Here is a 22,054-nt window from a genome sequence, read left to right as displayed (position 1 = left end):
TCTCTTCAATTTAGCACAAGAGGGAAAAGGGGAAGGAAGGAAGGGAGGAAAGGAGAGAGGGAGGGAAGGAGCCTGGAGTGAATTTAAAACTTAATCCACATCAGAGGTTTTGCTAATGTCAAAGTGAAGGTCAGCATACTTTTTAGATGACAGAATAACTCTGAAACCATGTACTTTCTCAGACCCACCAATTGTTATTCTGTGTGAACTGTACTTTTGAAGTCCAATGGTTTAAAGTTGTCAAAATATTGAGCCTGATTTTATGATAGAACATGCCTTTTTGGTGGAGAAGTGTCATTTCTACCCAGGGCAGTAGCGGTTTGAGTATGCATACGAATATTCACAGACCCAAGGAGCGGGTGCCTGTCGGGTGCAAAGTTAGTGAGCAGTCTTGACAGTTCTGGACAGAACTGGGAATAACGAGTCAGGGATCTGACATTCGCAGCAGCTGCTTGATATCAGCAGCCACTTAACATCGGGAAATTTAGAACCAAATCATGAGTCATTTCCAACAGCATTTTAACATCTTACTGTGAATAAATCATTGGTTGGTATTTTTTGCAAGTACAGTACTAAAGTTCTCGGTACGTCCCTACAGCCTCACGGCACAACTCTCAGAAGAGGGTCTGTGGCATCAGTGAAAGCGATGAGCAAGCAACCCAGTGGGGACGTTCCGGAAACACGCATCCCTCACACACATTCGTTATCCCCAGCACCGTGGCCTGAGCACAGTTCTCCGAGTCCAGAGTGAACGCAGCCCTTTCTGGGGCCAGGTTACCACCTAGGACCCCGCAGAACAGTGATCAGCAGGCAGTCCTCACCCAGACACCACGCCCTGTTGCAGCATCAGGAGATGGTATCGGTCCCCGGTTACCACATCTTCCTGAGCCTGAGGTGTCTGCAATAAGTGGGCCCACTGGAGATTTCAGTTTACGCTGTGTTAAGGACACTTGTAACTGTAGCATTGGCGCCCCTCATCTTTCATCATCCCCCTTCCTTGGGTGGGAAAATGGAAAAAATGGAATGCTGAAGAACTTAAAAGGTATGGTCTTGAAGGTACCTAGGTTTCCAATAGCTAGAGATATGGAGCGTATTGTTATATATACATGTAAGGCAATTACAGTTAAAGCCGACCATTTTGTTTCATGGGATATAAAATCCACTTAAATTTTTAAAGATTATTTATTTATTTATTTATTTATTTATTTATTTATAGAGAGGGGAAGGGAGGGAGAAAGAGAGGGAGAGAAACACCTATGTGTGATTGCCTTTAGTGTGCCCGCTACTGGGGGCCTGGCCTGCAACCCAGGCATGTGCTCTGACTGGGAATGGAACCAGCAACCTTTTGGTCTGCAGGCCAGCACTCAATCCACTTGAACCACACCAACCAGGGCGAATTCATTTAATTTTTAACAATAAACAGTAGGGATACATTATTTTATCCTAAAGTCATATCCCTTTTCTTTACCTTCTTGATGTCTAAAGTTTGTATTTTTTAATATGAAATGGATAATTCCATATTTAGAAGTAAAGTAAATAGGCCTTTTGGAAGCCAGCATTGACGTTAAGTCTAGAAAATTAGATCCGCTGTTGCAACAGCAAACTGTACATTATCTTCCTAAGAAAATACTAATTTATCAGTCCCAAGAGCCAAAGAATTGTTCTGTGTCAGCAATCGGCTTAGCCTCATAATTATAAATTTGTGAGGATCTGTTGAGAGACATGGATCCAGAAGAATTATAGTGTTTCATAGTGAATCACTCAGAATAAAGAACCCTGTTATTTGTAGACATTCCATACCATCACAAAAATTTAGAGGTGGGTCAGGTCTTGGCAATCATGTAGTCTAACCCCTTTAGTTTACAGATGAAGCAATCAAGACTTAAAACTTGTAGGAAATATATGAAAATGTTTAAATGTGCAGTGCATCTTCTGAATGTCTGAACATCTTCAGTAGCTTACTAGCACTACTATCTTTGAAACAGTCAACATAGTTAACTTGTCCAAAATGTGGCAAGAGAGCCTCATTATGACCAGGCTCCCATTTATTTCCTATGCTTAGCATCCTTGGCCTAGCATAGATTCTTTCTCCTTCCTCCTTCCTTTCTTCTTCCCTTCCCCACTCCTCCATTTATCCATTAAAAGATTTTGTTACTGAGTCCCAGTAGCTGTGAGATGCTGTTCTAGACAGAGCTGGTTATGAACAAAAGGAGGTTTAGAAGCAAACTTCGCCCTCGAGGAACGATCAAGAGAGAAGGTGAGACAAATGCATGAGTGAACAGTTGCAACAAAACTTCAGAAATGCCCAACTCTGTATGCCCGGGTACGATCGGGGCCCTGAGAAATGCAGAGCAACGGTGCCCTGGGAGAGTCAGGGGAAGTACACCAAGGAGGTAACGCCAGAGGGGACTCTCCTCAGGGGGGCCTGCCTCTCAGGCAGAGAAGGCGGCAAGGGGATTCCAGCAGAGGGGGACTGCCCCAAAGGCGGGAGCAATAAAGAAAGGACATATTTTACCAGAAGAGGTGAGTCTGGTGATGGATGAGCAGGGAAAAATTAGAGTTGTGGGGATGATGGGTGCTGCGATGGGAAGATAAATTAGAAAGTAAATAAAGGAACTGCTGCATACCATGCTAAAGAATTTAGCTGTCATCCTGAAGGCCCGGGCTTCCCAAAGCTCAGTAATTCAAGTATTTCTTCACAATGCCCACTGTCTACCTTGGTTATTTTTGCTTTGCTTGTGTATCACTCACACTATTATTTATTTAATGCATTTGTCTAAAGTAACTTACTTTTAAATGCTTGTTTTTAAAACAAACCTATGTCAGTGTTGTAAATAGAAAACCCACATGACTTGCAATCATTTTAAGGTCTTCATTAAAATGAATGATGAAAATAGAATGTTTCTGTTAACACTTTACCTATAAAAATTTCTGAACCTGTGACCTGTGGTCTCATTGTTCCAAAGGGAGATTTTGGAACAATGAGGAGTTAAGTTCATTATAACATCAAATCGAAACTCCTAAAATTACTTAGGAGAAAGAGAGTTGAAAGCAATAAAACTTCCTCACTCCCTCGGTCAGGGGGATGGAGCTGTGTGCCTGCCACCTTAGCTACTGCATGGAGGAAATACTGTTTGGGGCAGTACAGACTTACCAGAAGAGGAATAACTCAGAACTAGAAAGGAAGACCAAAAAAGTAGGTAGACCCTTGCCCAGGCTGATTCTACCGGAGTTTCAGTGCAGTGCCAGTATAGAAGGATGAAGAAAAGGGAGAATTTCAGAGAAGAACATGGCAGCACCTGTGGGGCGAGGGGCAGGGGTCAAGGGGAGAGAGGGCGAGCCATGCCCTGGAGATGGATGGCTTGTGGGACGGTGTGGCAGCCAGGTGATGCAGGCCAGGTTTACCAGGGATGAGGAATATAGTTAGAAAGACAGACTCGAGTGTGTGTGTGTTGGATGAGGAGGGGGAGGAGACAAAGCAGAAAAAGATGGAGAGGGACAAGACCCCTAAATCAGAACATGCAGCCTGCCACAAGTACTTGCAGTTCTTAAGTTCGCAGTAAATGCTTGTGGAATAAAAGGACAAGTGTGGATGGATAGCGGGCAGTTGGAAGTGTCTTGCTGGTGCTAGGAGACATTCCAAATGCCCGTAGGTTGGGAGAGATGATTACATCCTATAAGTCAGCTTCAAATACACTTCCAATACACCTAGTGACCACTTTAGAAGATGTGTGATGTCATCAGCAGTCAGATTTAAGGAGTATTAGACATGTTTACTTTAGTAAGATGTTAAAAGTGAATCCATTCAACCAACCTCATTCGGAACTTACTTATGGAAGGCAGTTTTCTGGGAGCTTTGAGAGATGGAGAGATAAATTGGACACAAACCCTGTTCTCACAGAGCTTGTACAGATCCAATAAGATTACAGATGAGTTTCTCAGGGGTGTAAAATATGTTAATGTGGAGTATTTCTTCAGGATCTTCAGAAAACAAATTTAGCCTCAAAGTCTTCCTAGTAACCACAGTTCGTGTGAACTCTCTTCCCATGCAGTGTATGGAGTTTATTACGGTGTTCGGGGAGAAAACAGTGTAAGTGAAATTTCTCATAGAATTGGAAGTGACAGTCTTGCCAGTCATTAACAGCCCTTTTTCTTGTGTTGTGCTTAAAATACCGATTTGCCCAGCTTAGGAGAAACAAACTAATTGAGTTTTATCTTTTGCACATATATAAAACTGTCCTTCTCAGATAAGTATATCATATAGTAATATACTAGAGACTTCTCGTGAAAACCTGTTAAATAATCCATTTCCCACAACTAGGATGTTTTCCCTCAGCAATCATGACACAGGCTAGAAAGCACAGATTTCACTTTCAGTCTGTAAAAGAGTCACGCATTTGAATGAGGGAAGGACAACAAGCCTAATGTTGATACCCATTCCTCAGTTTCTAGACCCTTCTGTGGAAAGAAGTGTTTTTATAAGACTCAGACAGAATTCATTTCCACACAGCGTTCCCAATGGCTCCCGTCGGAGCAGAACAGCTGGGAAACATATGGTATCCATTTCCCTGTATCACTTGGAAAAAATTTCACATGTAAATAAAGCCAACATAAAAGAGTAGCCCTTTGAACCCACGACCTTGTACATACAATACATAGATAGTGGCACAATGCACTCGTTGTATTGGCCCACTAAGTTCTGTGCCTTTAAGAATTCCTTCTTCTATCTTGAGATGCACATTTTCAAGATGTTCCAAAGAAATAAAGGTAATTTTCAAAAATATTAGCAAACAACGTATCTGACAATAAGTATGTATCTCAGAAATGTAAAGGACTATATGTATCTCACTATATTTGAAGCCTTTCTGACAATTGATGGATACAATTAAAGGCATATCTCTACATTATAAACTCTCTGCCCATTATCTCTCTGTTTTTAAATAAGTGAGTAAGTTAACCGTGTGTTCTTGAAAGGAGAAGAGAAAGCCTTGGCAGAAATTTCTGGCAGACATTAGTTTTTTCATAGGTTTAGATTTTTAGGGAGAAAAGGACATATAAATGATAGAAAACCTTTTAAATTTATAATGGACCAACTGGAATTAGTCTTTGCCTTTTGCATATTTACATTTCATACATAACTCTAGAAAATCCAGCTCTTATTGGTAATTATCGCTCCTCTGAGCTTATTAACAGAACTTTTTTCCCCTGTGAAGTTAAGCCGTAAATCCCTCAGAAGGATGCACTTTGGGCATTTAAAAAGAGGTTTAATGTGTTGTACAAAGTGAGATTCAAATTTAAATACTAGCATTTGCTAATTGTCTGCTCTGTGCCAAGTACTGTGTACAATGGAGAACCAGAGCCGACAACACAGAAGGGAAGCAGCAGCTTCAGAGCATGTAGATAACTGCCCTTCCCTTCTAGAACATTCCGTGTCATGACCCATTCCTTACCAAATGGAATCTGAACCTCCCCTCAGACCTTCTCCTAGATTCTAAAATGCCTCAGGGAGAAGGGCCTCCGAGGAGGACCCCTTAATGCAGGTCCTTTGAAACCCCTTTCAAAACTGAGGTCCATTTTGGAGAAAAAACCCACAGTTATATGGCATTCAGGCTCAGAATGTTCCCTGTCACATCCTTAGCTTGGATCCAGAAGTTCTCTGAATCCTTTGAGAACACATCCTGGCAGGAGGAAGAATGACCGAGCTCTAAATGTGGGGAACTTTAATAACTCGTATTCCAATTTCACGCCCTGTATCAGTGGTAGCCAGGGACTCGTACAAACGATAGGCCTAGGAATGCCCCCATCTCTTTTGCCGTGCCCAATAGCAAAGACCAGAGACAAAAACATGTTTTGGGGTTACAATCTTCCAACCTGCTGTTGTTCCGGAAAAGGCTAGATAGACCAGAGGTCCCTGGTTGGGGGTTAGTCCTGAAACCCCACCCCTTTAATGGGGGATGGTGTGAACTAAGTGGAAGGGGAGTAGGAATCCATAAATCGCTGGTCAGCACGTTCCCAGGGGCGCTGGGGCATCTATCATCTGGTCAGGGGAGTGTCCCAGAGAGGAGGTAGTGTCACTGTGGCCAAGGAGACTGGTGCTGCCCCACCACCCTGTACCCGGAGGGGGTAGGTAGTCTTCCTTATGAGGCTAACTGGGAGAGGTGGTGGTTCTTACCTTCCACCTCCAGATGTGTTGCTGTTTCGCTTCGTGCTCCATCTCAACCAGACACTCACGTGCAGTGTTTATCTAAACTTTGAACAGAAATGGGGGGAAAAAAACTAGTCTGTCTACCTCACCCTCCCTTTGCAATGTCCTTCCCCTCTTGTTTGTTTCCAGCTTTCCAAACAATGAACGGCAGCCCTGAATCTTAAAGAGCGCATTTCACTGTGAGGTGTCAGTGCGTCACACCGCTGTGCCATGTGCTGGAAAGCACCCGACGTGTCCCTGAAAACGATGGACTGGGGTGCTCCGTCTAAGATGCAGTACACTCAGCCTTGGCTCCTCTCCCACGGTCCCATCATCTCTTGACCAGTTCCTTCCTTTCTGTTTTTTCCCTAATCTCTCCAACAAATCACCCAGGGAATCACCCAATCGGTCATAATTTATTTGCCCAGTATTAAACAGTGTATTCTTCTTTATATGGGACTCCTTAAGCTTCAGGGATATACATATATGTGTGTGTGTACATGTGGGAATGTGTACACATACATCCCTTCTCTCCCTAAATTAGTTTGGAAGTTCATTTAACACAGGACCCTGTCCTCCAATTTTGCTTTTCAGGGTGGTGACAAGTACCCACATACTTGCCAGGCAGGTGAAACTATCCAAGGAATAAGCCTAAATACCGGTCTGGGCTTGTTTTCTTTGGCTGTCTGCTTTCACCATTACTACTTTACTTTAATTAATTTGGAGCCAATCTATCATAACTTTCTTTTATCTTTAACTGTTTTCCAGTGTTAAGTGTGAAGTATTTATTTTATGATATACATTCTAAGTGGTCCCCTTACACAGGGGCTTACTTTGAGCATAACTTGAGTGGACCATGTCTGCCTGCATAGCCAAGATATTTTTAGTGTTTCAATTAATAGCCTCCTCTTTTAATTTATTTCACAACAGTTTCTAACTCGAGCTGGAATTGCAGCGTCTCAACTCTTATTACAAACACGCAAAAGCCCACAGGAATCGCTGATGTATACAGTAAGTTCCGCCCAGTGAAGCGAGTTTCCCCCCTGAAACATCAGCCAGAGACTCTGGACAACAATGAAAATGATGAGCAAAAGGACCAGAAGGCAGAGTACCAGAAAGGAGGTGATGCTGACCCAGGCCCCCAAGCCGAAGAGCTCAGCCCTGGAGATAGAGAGGGCGGCCCCCCGAGTAAGATCGCTGGGCCTAGTGCACTGCTGGGCGAGCTGGAGCATTATGACCTCGACATGGATGAGATTCTGGATGTGCCTTACATTAAATCCAGCCAACAGCTTGCCTCTTTCACCAAGGTGACTTCAGAAAAAAGGATTTTGGGTTTATGCACCACCATCAATGGCCTTTCTGGCAAAGGCTGCTCTACGGGAAGTGCCGACACCTCGCCATCCAACATGACACCATTGTGTGTTCTTTCTCCCGTGAAAAACCCTCACTTGAGGAAAACGTCATCTGTCCTTCGCGACCAGCAAAAGCTCTCCACTGAAGACTCTGAGGGCTCGCCACCTCTGGTTAAATGTGGCTCTGAAAACCAGAGTAAGGACTTCCTGACCAAGACCTTCACTGATGCCCATAGTCAGAGAGGCGAGAAGCCAGTGCCAGACGGCCAGCTCAGAGCCTTCCACCTGCAGTCTGCCGCGGCAGAACCCAAACTGGAAGAGCAGATCGGTGGCATGAACTGGACCAGCTCCCAAGGCCCAGAAGAAAGGAGTGAGTATCTGAAGAAAGTGAAAAGCATCTTGAACATCGTTAAAGAAGGACAAATCTCTCTCCTGGTAAGCACGATCTAATTCAGCATACGCATGAGTAATTTAGAGACTTTCATTATCGACTCCATTCGTTAGTACCAAAATGATGATACACTTGTTCCCATTCTTGTTTAGCCTTTATTTATGGTTTTGATTGGGTGATTTGACTTTTGAGTTTTAAAATAAAAAGTCAGGTGGTTAAAGCAGGGAAAAACAAATGACTGTAGGAAGAGTGTTATTTCACTTTAACTTTGCATGAATTCAACTGAAATAAGGACACTCAATCTAAAAAAAAAAAAAAAAACAGAAAAGCCCAGCACTTTCTTTAACTTGAATCTTAATGCCTTTCTCTTTGCCTTTCTAATGCTTTCCAAAGCTCTCACTCAGTTATTTGTGGGGATGTCAGTTTCTTGCTGAAGGTGGACCTGCCAGATACATGAACAGAGGGTCTTCTGTTTTGTCCTGATTATTATGAAGACTTGGACCGGGAGGGCTGAAAGCATTTGCAAATAGAAGCTTACCCTGGAGCTTGGTTGCCCTCTGACCCAGATGGAGTTCTTACCAGTTTCAGCTCTGCATGTGTAGGGAGCATGAAGAAGCTTTTCTGAAGATTCTAAACAGAGCAACGTGATGTAAGAAAAGTCTGTTCTGCTTAGGCTTAGGGAGCTGAACTGAAATCACACTCCATCTGCCTGCATTGTTCTTTTCTGGCTTCCAGACTTGCATCAAACAGTAGCAAGCCTGGGCTAATACTGTGATGCTAATTAAAGTCTCATTCAGGAAAATTGTCACATCTTGGCAGTGTGGCTCTACTCCGGGTAAAGCCATGCGTGGTTAAGTATGGTGTGCTTGCTCCACTATCACAGATCTTATTGTAGTGGGATGATAGGATGGAATCATTTTACTAAATAAAGTACTGATTTTTTTTCTCCTAAAAATGTCTTTTCCATTCCTCTTGGCCTTCCTCTTTTTCTCTTTGGTTCATTTCTTTCTTTTTTCCTTCCCATGTTTTCGTATTTCCCAAATGATAACACCTCTCAGTTTACCAAACTGTCCTTATCAACCAGTGTATGCTCAGGGGACGCACTCCGCCAGAGGTGAGAAAACCAAAGGCAGGTGGCCTGCCAATGCCCCCAGGAGCTGGTTTGGGGCTGAAAGTGTCTAGAGGTTCCCATGGGAGCAGCAGTTGGCAGCGGACACCATGTAGCTCGCAGTCAAAGCTGGTTCTCCGTGGTTCAGGGCAAAGCGGATGATTGAGACTGGTAGTTCATGGTTTCAGCAAACCTGCAGCAGGGCCCAGACCACAACCTGGCCCTCAGCACTTAGCAGCGAAGGGGCGGAGACAGACCAGGAGCCTGCCAGATACTGTGAGTGCCATCCCAGTTGTTTACAAGCCAGCTCAGAACCTCCCCCAGCACGCCGACCTCTCCTTGTCACCGCGTCTCTCACATGAAAATTAGTCTCTTGAGCTTTTATGTCCCGAAACATAATGTAACAAAAAATCGTCATGGAAAATAACATGGAATCCTGACTATTTAGATCCTGATGGCTGCCACCAGAGCTTCTAGAAGCTCATCTTCTTTTCCCAGCGCCCCAAGAAAAACCCCAGAGTGTCTCATTCTGCTTTAGCAACTTGAGTTTTTCTGATCTTGCTATTTCCACAGCCACACCTAGCTGCTGACAATCTAGACAAGATTCACGACGAAAGTGGAAACAATCTCTTACACATTGCCGCGTCCCAGGGCCACGCAGAGTGTCTGCAGCACCTCACTTCGTTGATGGGAGAAGACTGCCTCAATGAGCGCAACGCCGAGAAGTTGACTCCAGCGGGCCTCGCCATCAAGGTGAGCGGTTGGGGCTGGGGGCCCCACAGCTGAAAGTTAGGTTTCTACTTTTTAAGATTTCTGCAGAGCTAAAGTGTTGGACTGGAGAAAGAGAGAAGAGTAATATACTGAGCAAACAGCAAATGAACATATTATATTTAAGAGATTAATCATTTCAGTCATGAACTGCTTTGAGATTTTGAGTGTGCATTCCAGTTTAATGTGCAATGAGGGTTAGCTTCAAATCAGCTAGTAAAGAGAAAGGGAAATGATTGATTGCAGTGCTAAGAACTTTTGTGATTCACGGAGACTGCAGTTTAGGTTCTTAACCACACCTGGATCGATCGGAGACTGTTTCATTTTTTCCGGATGTGCATATAGTGAAGAAGACAAATGAGGACATGGTGTATTTGAAGGGACGCTAGCCTGCAGGAGTCGTTCAGGTAATGAAGTGGGCTTCTCCTGGATCACATCCGAAGTTTAAATGTCTTCAGGATCAGGAGTGGCTTAGAATATCAGTGCTGAGTTTGAGTTTAGCTCTTGCAGAAAGGATGCTCTCTGTCAAAAACTACAGAAATTAATGGCCACTGCATTAGGGTTACAGACTAGAAACTCTGATACAAGAGAGCATGGTCTCTTGTGGCGCTGCAGTGAGTGCCTCTGTGAAATATATAACACATCACTAGAAGGTTAGCCATTAAACGAAAATTACTTTTAAGGTCTTTGGCAAATAAATGTGGAATTCAGCCATGTTTATTAAGAAGCTAGAAATTAAGTTTAGGAAAGTATAGTACAGCTTGTGCTTCTGCATATGTACTTTACGTAATAGTGTCCTCCAAAAGCTGAATAATCATAATTTTTATTAATGGAATTATATAGAGTTTCATTAGGGGGACTTGCTGGGTAAATCTACTTTTGAATTCACTAAAGAACATGCAACATATGAAAAACAAGCTATTGCTATCTTACCTCTAGTATGTCTTTTATGCAAATCTGAATTTTTATGTCTTTATTTACCATTCAGCAAAGTTTTTTGTATTAAAAGTTGTGTTCTATTTTATTTAGTTTTACTCAATGCTAAGGTATTATTTCAAAGAGAGTGTAAAAAACTTTTTGATAAAATGACAAATCTGTGATCCTGGCGGATATCATTTTTCTTTAGTTGTGAATGATGCTATATCAGATTAAGAGCTGGCCTGCAGGCGGCCATCATGAAGAAAGAGAAATCAAATGTGAACTCGAGGTTCATCTTAGTTGAGTTCAATGATATCACCAAGTCCACTGGATACTGTGTTAGTTGATGGTAAGAAAAATTTGAATGAGACAGAATCCTTTAAGTAGTTGCCGGCCTGGTGGATAAGACAGGTAAGTTATCAGTAATTCAAGTGCAGGTGGTGAATTCAAGATGTAGTCCTATGGCAGACTAGATGGGGAAATAGAGTTGGATCTAATCATCAGTTGGCATGTGCCAGTGATGAATAAAATATTCTTGCAAAGCCAATGAATATTGACATTAAAACACTAAATGTTTTAGTGTATATAAAATACTTACAGTGTATAGCTTTCCTGACTAATGGTAGATTATTGAATATATTCTAACTACATTGTTGGATGAAAAAAAGGTTTTTCCTCTTAATTTACATGTCTTAGTCCTGTTTTTGATACAGTAAGAATCTTTAGAGTAGGAAGTTAGATAAGAAACTTAGCGGTCGTTGAACCAATCCTGGGTATATACTCCTGCGATGGTGTCCATATTGTAACTCATTCTTGAACTCCTCCAGCCCACATAGCATCGCCACCATACAGTCAGCATGCAAAACTCAGCACTTTTTTTGTTTGTTTGTTTTAATGAAGAACACATACAGACCCATAAGACTCAAAGCTTTTATAGATTTTATACATTTGAAGTCCCAGGCTTTTCATGCTTCACGTCTGGACAATGATTTGAGCAATGGAAGTGCTCCTCCATGCCTTCCTTTAACATAGATTTTACAAAAGCAGTGAGTGCATATACTTTATAACAAGTGCCACCCCTTTAGAAATCTGTCCTGACACATGTCCTGCCTCAGTGTATTCGAGCTATCTGAATGGATGTTAATGCAGAGAGGATCCTAAGAAGTCGTCGCTGTCTGTCTGAGGACCGGTTTTTGAACCCCAGTAACTGGCTGACGGTGTTTCATATCAGCAGGCACAGCTCTGAGGTCCCCGTTGTCTTTAATGAAGAGCAGCCTGGCTACAAATGGGCTGAAGTTGCTGGGGTAATGCGACTTGGCTGACAGAAAGCAGTTGCAGATAGGGTATCAAATAGGATTACCTATTTGATGGGTAATCCTATTTGATAGGATTAGGATAGAAAAAGGAGCTTTGAAGTCATATCAGGGTTTAAGAACCTCTCTCTGTCACTCTTGAACTCCTTAAATGGAACATCATAAATTCTTGCCCGTTACATGCAGAATTTATTGAATGTTTTCTGGGGGCCTGACACTAGGGATTCTAGGCGTTGAGAGCGTGACCGAGTGCCCTTGGGAATGCATGACTTCTGTAAGGTGAAGAAAGCACTGTGTTTTCTGAAATGGAGCTAGAACAAGGAATTATTTTAGGAGCTAAACAGACTGAGAATGAAATAACCTTAATTCCTTTTTCTCATTTAGTCCTTCTGGTTAAACTCAAAGAGAAAATGCTGGTCTGATGAGAAAAGTGACTTCGAACACAGCCCACTGACATTCCTTTCTAACATACAGCGAGTGAGCCCAGGCTTAGAGACTTCAGCAGGCAAAAATCTCCCACTAGAACTTAATGACATTTTTTGTTTTCTTGGTATTTCTGTTTATGGCAAGTGATACTGCTTTTAAACTCATAGTAGTGATATATTTCTTTCTGCCTTTCTAGCAGCACTTTACTCATTTAAATGTTGCCTTTGTGAATGACTGCACCGAATAGACATGTAACACAGCACTCCACCCAATAACAGCAGAATTCTTCTCAAGTGCACATGGAACATTTTCCAGAGTAGGCCATATGTTAGGCTATGAAACGGGTCTCAATAAATGTAAACTGATTGAAATCGTACAAAATATGTTCTGCAGCCATCACGGAATGCAATTAGGAGTCAATCACAGAATGAAATTTGAGATATTTACAAGTCTATGGAATTAACTTACTCTAAAATAATCACTGTATCAACAAAGAAACTATAAGGGAAATTGAAAAATATTTGGAGCTGAATGAAACTGCAGCTAAAGCAGTGCTTAACGGGAAATTTATAGCTGTAAATGTCTATATTTAAAAAGAAGAAAAAGAAAGATCTCAAACCAATAGCCTAACCACCTACCTTAGGAAACTAGGAAAAGAAAAGCATCCCTGGCTGGTATGGCTCAGTGGATGGAGTGCCAACCTGTGAACCAAAGGGTCGCCACTTTAATTCCCAGTCAGGACACATGCCTGGGTTGCAGGCCAGGTCCCCAGTTGGGGGCATGCGAGAGGCAACCACACATTGATGTTTCTCTCACACTCTTCCTCCCTCCTTCTACTCTCTCTAAAAATAAATAAATAAATATTTTTTTTACTTTTAAAAAAAATTTTCAAAAATAAAAGCCAACTAAATTCAAAGTAAGCAGAAGGAAGGAAGTTAAAGGATTCAAGTGGAAATACATGAAATAGAGAATACAGTAACAATAAAGTCAACAAAACCAAATTTAGTTCTATGAAAAGACCAACAAAAATAAACCTTCAATTAGACTAAGAAAAAAAAGACTCAAATTATTACAATCAGAAATGCTGCCTCATATTTCTGTGTTCCATATAAACACTGCTTTCTCTAAACTGTCCTATCTAGTAAATGCTCGATATGGTTCCCATACCCTCATCCAGAGGGAACAAAGCATACTGTATCATTTTTTAAAATTCTTATAGGAGACACTTGGTGTGTTCAAATTGTGTAGTTTAAGGAAAATATATAATGAAGGATTTACACACATGAGGAGGGTGGGTGGGGTGTAGGGAGCCCACACAGGAAAGTGCAGTATCGGGGGTAACAACCAGAGCACAGTTACCACCTCAGAGTCTGAAGGGACAGGGGAAGGACCTGAGAGAGAGGGCTGCATAGAAGACTGGCTGACTTTTGACAATGAATGGCGGAGGGACTCAGCCAGCCAGCGGCAACCCCATAAAGGAGTAGGGGGAGCCAGGAACAGAGGGAACCTAAACACACGCTCCTTCCCTCGTCTTTTGCCACCACTGCCCATCCAACCCAGCCCCCAGCCAAGGGGCTAGGAAGCCAGGGCACACAGATCAGCCTCCCCTGGCAGCAAGGAGGGCAGAAAAGGGGGGAACTACATCTGAATGAGACACCAGGAAGCTGATTAACAAAAACCCAGTTAAACTAGATATTCCAAATAGAGAGAATAGACTGAATATGTATAGTTGTGAGTTGACTACTTGAGGTTCCATAAGAGTAGATGAAGAAGGAGCAGATTACCTCCTCTTGCCTTGTTTTTAGAATAGACTTCCTTGACTTCATGCCCATAGTAGCTGTTTTCTTCTGTGCTATACAACCCTGGAAGACAGCTGAATGTCTCATTTGTCTTATGGAGTGATGAAGAGTGTCTGAGAGCATCTGGTAGTACAAGGTAACAAGGATCGCATGCTTAGTAAGCTGATGTGCTTCGTCTCATTTGATCTCCACAATAAGTTTATGAGGTAGTTACTACTCACCCTGCTGTTTCACAGAGGAGAAAATTGAGTGTCAGAGAGGTGAAGTAACTTGATCAAGGTCTTGTAACTGAGTGGGGGATTAAAGATGTAAATCCATTCCGCAGTCTGGGTCTCAATCACTGGGTTATATATGTCACGCCTTCCTGGACTGCACAGTATGGGGCCCCAGCACAGGAGAAAGGAGCTACTGTGGGCACAGAGTCAGGGAAGGCGTCTGTGAGGCAGCATTTAGCCAGTATCATAGGGCTATTTTTCTTTATTTTGGAATCATAACATTTTAGCTTTTCAAGGGAAAAATCATATTCTAAAAGTTAATGGGTAAACAAATTGTGATTTATTCATGCAATGGAATACTTCTTCACAATAAAAAAGAATAAACTATTAACCCAAGCAGTAGCTTGGATGAATCGCTGAAGTGTTATGCTGAATGAAAGAAGCCTGACGCAAGAGTTCATAGTCTATTTTATGGTGATAGAAAAAAAAAAAAGAAATTATATCAGTGGCCACCTGGGGTAAAGGTGACAGAAATGAGAGCAAAAGGCTAGCAGAAGTTTGGGTTTGGGTTTGGGGTTTTGGTTTTTTTGTGGGGTGGGGTGATGGAAATCTGTATCTTTATTGGAGTTGTAGTTACAAGTGAGTATGTATTTGTCAAAATTCATCAAATTGTAGACTTTAAAAGGGCACATTTTACGATATGCAAATTGTACCTCAACATAGCAATTTTAAAATAACTGATTAAAATTATGAAAATGTACTTAAGTAAATTCTATAGTTGATTTAGAGCCAGAACCGCATACCAAAAATGTAGGTGATATACCTGTATTTTAAATAAATGAAGCCTGATATAAAAGGCAAAATTCACATGATTTTTCTTCCATTGGTAAAATGATTACCTGTGAGCTACTTTTCAGACCTGGATTACCTTGAATTTCTTTCTCTCTTTTTTCCAAAATCTAGAACGGTCAGTTAGAATGTGTGCGCTGGATGGTGAGCGAAACGGAAGCCATTGCCGAGCTGAGTTGCTCTAAGGATTTTCCCAGCCTCATTCATTACGCAGCGTGCTTCGGCCAGGTGGGGGAAATTTTTCACTATCGGGTTTACGAGCAATCACATTCAGTGTATATTTTAAATGAAAAAGTTCTGAAACAACCTAAACATTCCATAATAGGATATTGGATAAATAATGAAGATGCATGATATGATGAAATTTTACAGGGAAGTGTCCATTATATAATATTTAAGTTAAAATGTATAATATAAACTGTTCCTGTAATTTGGTACCAACTTTAAACTTTGGAGAGAGAAAAAAACAGGTAATAAGACTAAGAAAAACAAAAACAGAAAACAAAAAATCCTGTCATGGAACATTTATAGTAGTTATCACTCCGAGTAGAATTACAAGTGGCTTTTCTTTTCCTTTTTTTGTGTGTGTATTTCAGTATTTTCCAAATTTTCTACAATAAACACATTTAACTTCTGTCAAAAAGAAAAATGCTATATTCTTGAACCCAAAATTAAGAAGAAGAAATTTAGTGAAACATTAACCAAGGAGGTCTCCCTCTGTTAACGATGAACCATCGGGCTAACTAGATGTGTCTCAGCTACAACCATTTTCTATAACAGGAAATCCCAGTGTGAGTGATTAACACGCACAGATCACTGTCCAGTATGTGGGGTGAAGACTGGTCACTAACTCCCTGGGAGGCAATGAATATAAATTATCTTTTTAAAAAAGTTGTCACCACAAAATGCCAATTGGAGTCTTAAATAAAGTCAACACTCTATTAAAATAGATACAATCTTATTTGTTTGTGGAAAAGAAAATTGCGTTTCATGCATATCACCATATCCCCTTTGGCTTTGTAAACCTTCCCCAGAGGCAATAAACTGTAGTCTTGTCAACAAGAGATTATGCTTTTTCAAGCATGACAATCTCAAGTTCAAAACATTAACTTGGAGAATATTACCACAGTCTCTGTAGTGCAGGTCATGTTAGGTGATGGTTTATTTTGTTCCTTTGTAACTTCAATTAATATACACATATTAATATGTACTGTTTCCTCTATGTACCATGCATCATGTCATTAGAGTTTGTGTACATTATCTACTTATTTCTTAAAACAACTCTGTTAGATCATGTTGTTTTTTTACTTTAATTGTTGTTCAAGTACAATTTTCTGTTTTTTACTCCCATCCCAGCCCACCCCCCGAGTGCTCCCCACCTCCCTCCCATTTCTACTCCCCCACTAGTTTTTGTCCATGTGTCCTTTATACTTGTTCCTGTAAACCCTTCCCCTTTCCCCCTGAAATTCTCTCCCCTCTCCTCTCTGGTCACTGTTAGCTTGTTCTCTATTTCAGTGTCTTTGGTTATATTTTGTTTGTTTGTTTTGCTGTTTCGGTTCCTGTTAAAGGTGAGATCATATGATATTTGTCTTTCACCGCCTGGCTGGCTTATTTCACTCAGCATAATGCTTTCCAGTTCCATCCATGCTATTGCAAAGAGTAGGAGCTCCTTCTTTCTTTCTGCTGCATAGAATTCCATTGTGTAAATGTACCACTGTTTTTGGATCCATTCATTTACTGATGGGCACCTAGGTTGCTTTCAGCACTTGGCTATTGTAAATTGTGATGCTATGAACATTGGTGGGCATAGGTTCTTTTGGATTGGTGTTTCAGGGTTCTTAGGATATAATCCTAGCAGTGAGATCATGTTTTTAACCCCACTCTGTAGATGAGGAGACTGAAGAAAGTTGAGTGACTTGCACGTGTTCTTAATGGCTAGTGAGAGTAAAGACTAGATCTCAAGTCCTCTGACTTCAGGGCTAGATTTTGTTTTGTCTCCATCTGTGTACATCATTTGTGCCACTTGCCCACAGTGACACTGATATAGCTGCAGAAGTCTTCTTTTTTACAATTTTATCTAACAACATATTATGTTGTATGGAGCACCTTACACAGCTTATTGAAGATGTGAGTACCTGTACTAAATTTATGAAGTGAAGAAAGTAAGAGGCAGAACATTTAAAATTTGTAAAAGCCACTATCTTTGAAGTGACTACTCCATATATATGTGTGTATTATATAGCCATGATAGCCTACAAACAATTGTAACTGTTAGTAAGCATTTGCTAAGGATGTTCCTTTTTGTAGTTACAAAGGACAGAATACAATTTTCAGATGACCAATAGAATTAAATCACTGCTAATCTTTATAAATTGTTTTCAGTGTAAAACAGAATTTAATTTATTCTCAATTGTCAGAATAATTGTTTCATCCCCCTGATTTGATTTGCTTATATAAAGGTTAACAAGGAATTTCGATATTAGTGGAAAGACTGCCTGCACTTTGGCTAGAGTTTGCCGAAGAAAAGGAGGAAAGGGTTGCATTGCTGTCCTGAGACTCAAAGTAAATAATCTGGCGCCGGGCACTCTTTGTCTTGGGAAATGTCGCTTATATATGCCAGTTTCTCTATTCAGCTCTCACAGCAGGTTTCTCATAATTTGGAAGCTATTGGGACAGAACAAAAGAAAGTGCCCTTTCTGGAACTGATGGGGTAATAGTGTGGCTTACTTGGCTGGTCCAGAGGAAAATATGGAAATTACTGACCTATGTGAAGAGCAGTGTCAGACATTTGCCTCATGCTAGTATCAGTCTTCAGGTTGTTATTTCAAGCTGATAAGCATTTTAATAACTTAAAGTACAGCTTGGAGCAGGACTGGCCAGCAGTGCCCTTAGGAGAGCATTCCTGCCCAAGTGGAAAATGTAGAAACCCATTAGAACTGAATTCTGTCCAGCCATCCTACATCTGCCGTAGCCACTTATGTAACAGATAACCTGTGGAGATGCTGAACTTGGAACCATTACAAGGCTAATATTTTCACAAGGAAGACTGTTATTGAACAGTTTTCTAATGGATTCAGCACATGCACGTTTTTCTACATCAAGCAGGCACTTGAGTGTGTTCTGGTTTTGTTTCTTCAGTAAATACTTCTCAAAAGGATAGTACAGAGGAAAATTCTTCTCTTGGTTTTAGTTGCCCTCTGCCCCTCATATAGATTCGTAAAGAATGGGCTCAATTTGCCTCCCAATTTGTGTCCTTTTTCTTGTAAAAATTACCTGTAAAGACTCCAGTACCACAGGGTAGCCAGCAGTTTATAGTGGTGTCCTGCAGTGATAGGTCTTTGGGTGATAGGAATTGATTTTCCTCATCTTGACACATGAAGTCTCCGAGGGTACAGTTATTTCATTGCCTGATTGTACGTTGCAGAGCCAGCACTGGGAGCATGGAGGCGAAAGCTTTGGGGAGTCTGTAGTGTGTGGGGGTGTCCTCTGAGAGGCTTGCTTTGCTGTTTCTTGGGAGAGATGTTGGTAGCAAAATGATTGAGATAAAATCTCCAGTCAAGGCTGCTGCCTGTGTAATGGGCAGTTTTATTCAAAGATGGAGGTTCAGATGGTCTCGTCCAGGCTCCCAGAAACCTCTCCCCCTCAGCTGCCCAGAGATGTGGCCTCTTTTGCACGGATCACTGATTCTGTGGGCTCCGTTACTCTCAACCTCACACCTGCCATCCTTTTATTTCTGAATCACTCACATGGCTTTTTAGTCCAGCGATTCTGCTACAAAAACCACCTCATCATAGCAGTGAGCATTTACCTAGAATACCTTTGCCCACACTGTGGTGTTCATTCTTCTTTTTAACTGTTTGTCCTGATACAGAGTTGGTGCAGTGGGAGCTTTTTAGAAAAAAAAAAAAAACAAACAACAAGGCTCAGCAGTTCCTAGGAAGGGTCAGAAACAGTGAGAGGCATGCGGGTGGGGAGATGCGCCAGCGGCCTGTGTTATTGTTTCTCCACAGCTCACTTTAAAAAGGGAAGTCTTCCATTGGCTTCATTGTTTCACCCTCATGGGGTAGAAATAAGTAAACAGCACCGAGAGTGCTGCGATTGCAGATGAAAGCAAAATAGAAAGATCTTTGATTAGCAGGAGCATCCATCCGCTCTCCAAGGACCGATCTTTGAAAAAGCATAAATGATGCAGAGTCCCCCGTGAACCCACACACTGACGAGCAGCTAACCATGATTTCTGCAGCCCAAGGTCACAACGGGAGCTTGTCCTTTATGGAGTATGGGGTCATGGGGCACCGAGCGATTGTGGATATTCACACCCAGAAAACAGAGTCAAGGAGAACATCAGCTCCTGAGTCGAGCTGTTTGCATTCAAATCTTAGCCCTACAACTCACTAGCTCATTGGCCTAATACATTTAGTTTTTTAAATTTAAAGATCTCCTTGGACTTCAATTTCTTCGTCTTTAAAATGCAGGTAATGGAATCTTCCTCACAGGGTTGCTCTGGAAACCAAAGGAGAAAAGCCACGTGAAGCATTGCCCACTGGGGGTACATAGTAGATGCTAGATAAATGTTGGCTCTTATGATTATTGCATATCTTCCAAGTTATTATTTTTATTGCTATCAATATTATTTAGCTTATTTCACCATTAGTAAAATATAAAAGAATCTTACCATAGACTTATTCAGCCCTTAACCTATTTAATCATTTCTTAGAGGTCCCTTTCCCCACACTGTACTCTCTGTATTCTACCTTTATCTCACAGTAGATGACACTATGAAATTATCGCTGGCCATTTATTTTACATTTTAACATCTCAAAACTGGAATTAATCTTATAATTGATGGCCTGTTAGATTTGATGATCTATGGTCACAGATAGAGCTGCCTCCTTCAGAACTTATGGTTTCATTGAAATCTGTAGATATATTATTTATACCAGGAATAAACCTGTAGCATACTTTTCAATTACATTTTTATTAGACTTCATTTAGCAAGTCTCATAAATTACATGTATTAATTGCATTTTTTGAACAATCACGTTGCCTTTAGGAACACACAAAACAAAATATTACAACTGGTTACAAAAGTGTAGAACATTCCCAGAAGACAAAACTAGTAGATGAAGGAAGTGTTCAGTCAACAATGAAAGTCGAATGTGTATAGACAGGCGTGTGGGTGAGTGGGTAGGAGGTAAGTTGGAGAGGCGTTCTGTGAACGGGAAGTAATACAGAAGAGCCTCTCCATCGACGTGACTATGTTGGATGCCCTCTGAAAGCAGTATTTTCGGGAAAGTGTCGATCTGAGGTCATATTGGTCCTTTAACATCTGCCCCCTCAGAGGGGTGGGGTGGGGTAGGTGTGTGTATGTTGGAGTGCTAAAGGTCCAAGGGGGAGAGGTGGACCCCCTTGCATATATGCATGAATAATACACATGTGCATTCATAACGGCCTTCTTGGGTGGATGGAATAGCTGTATTTGTTATGTTCTCCCGACTAGATATTTGTTAAGTTTAACTTGTGTAAATTGTAGGACAGTGGATCTCTGCAATGATATCAACTTTTCTCTGAAAGGGGGTGCTAATTGCTTTTACCAAAACCGGGGGATTCTAGCCATCGCCATGTCCATTGCAGAAATCCTAAATGTTGATTGTTAGAACTGGCATATAGTCATCCAGACCCTTCTGATAGTCATAGAGGAGATTTTTGTTTCTATACAATAGGTCAGTGGACAAGCCAATGGCATATCTTTTCATTAAAGTGAGTTGTCCAATGTAGAACGCAAAATTGAACTGGAGATGCTGTGCAAAGACCTGTCTGATTGTGAATGATAAAATAATGGTTTTTCCTTTATGTAAGTCTTGTGTATTGAATTGGATAGGATCTTTAATGGTAAGGAAGAGTTATCCATGCCATTGTAAGAAAAGAAGGCAGGGCATTGTAACAATACAGACCTTACCTGGAGACCCATCACCTAGAGAGCCATCAGGGGCCAAGGCAATCTTGCCTCACACAGACCTTGTCTTGTTCTCCCACGTCACCAAGCCCCCACAAAGACCAGGTATCTAGATTCTTTCCCAGATGTCCGCAAGGGGAAAACTTCTGCTCTCATGAAACACAGTATTCCATTTCCTACAGCCCCATTACTAAAAGTCAGAACACTGTGAAAGGATGCTTTCTGTGCACATGGGATAGACACAGCCACTGCAATATTTCATTGAATCTGAAAAATAGGACAATATGCCTGGCAAGAAGGTAACCTATAAGACATTTCTAAATATCTCAAACTCCTCTGAATGTAACTAAGGAAAAAAGCTGCTGGAATATCAGAAAATATAGTTACCTTTTTCAGTTTTCTGATTTGTAAAATAAGACCGTCTGAGTTGGATGATTCACTGAAATCTCTGACACTCCACAGTGCTTCGGTTCCATGATTTAATGTCATGGAGTGAGCCAAATCCCCACAAGCTTGAGAGCGACGCACTGAGGATGGCAGGCCCGCCCTTCCCATCGGTAGAGCTGCAGCAGCCTGTCCTCTCGATGCCTCTGTGTCTTAGCCATCGACTTCAAACCAGGGGGTGTGTCTTTTATCCTGAGATACATCCACCCACCGGGATCTTTAAAGAAGTTAAGATCAGTCACATGGTGCCATCCTCTGTCTCCAAATAAAAATAATCTATTTTCCCCCACCAAATTAAGAAAAAAAAAAACCAAATTGTTCTACCTTATTT

At 41.4% G+C, this 22,054-nt stretch overlaps 1 protein-coding gene across 2 annotated transcripts in view; it reads left to right on the top strand.

The window, feature by feature from the left end:
• Positions 1-22,054, top strand: part of SNCAIP (synuclein alpha interacting protein) — a 141,177-nt gene that overhangs the window by 99,894 nt on the left and 19,229 nt on the right. For both annotated transcript variants that reach the window (XM_037028880.1, XM_037028890.1), the window contains exons 4-6: positions 7,115-7,971; positions 9,609-9,788; positions 15,438-15,551. In XM_037028880.1, coding sequence (XP_036884775.1) covers positions 7,115-7,971; positions 9,609-9,788; positions 15,438-15,551 — 1,151 coding nt within the window. The remainder of the gene's footprint in view (positions 1-7,114; positions 7,972-9,608; positions 9,789-15,437; positions 15,552-22,054) is intronic.

This window comes from Sturnira hondurensis, unplaced genomic scaffold (assembly GCF_014824575.4).
Source record: "Sturnira hondurensis isolate 20B ecotype Veracruz unplaced genomic scaffold, ASM1482457v3 Scaffold0001509, whole genome shotgun sequence".
In the NCBI taxonomy this organism is placed as follows: domain Eukaryota; kingdom Metazoa; phylum Chordata; class Mammalia; order Chiroptera; family Phyllostomidae; genus Sturnira; species Sturnira hondurensis.
The sequence above is the reverse complement of the archived record's forward strand: the minus strand, read 5'-3'. Positions and strand labels throughout refer to the sequence as shown.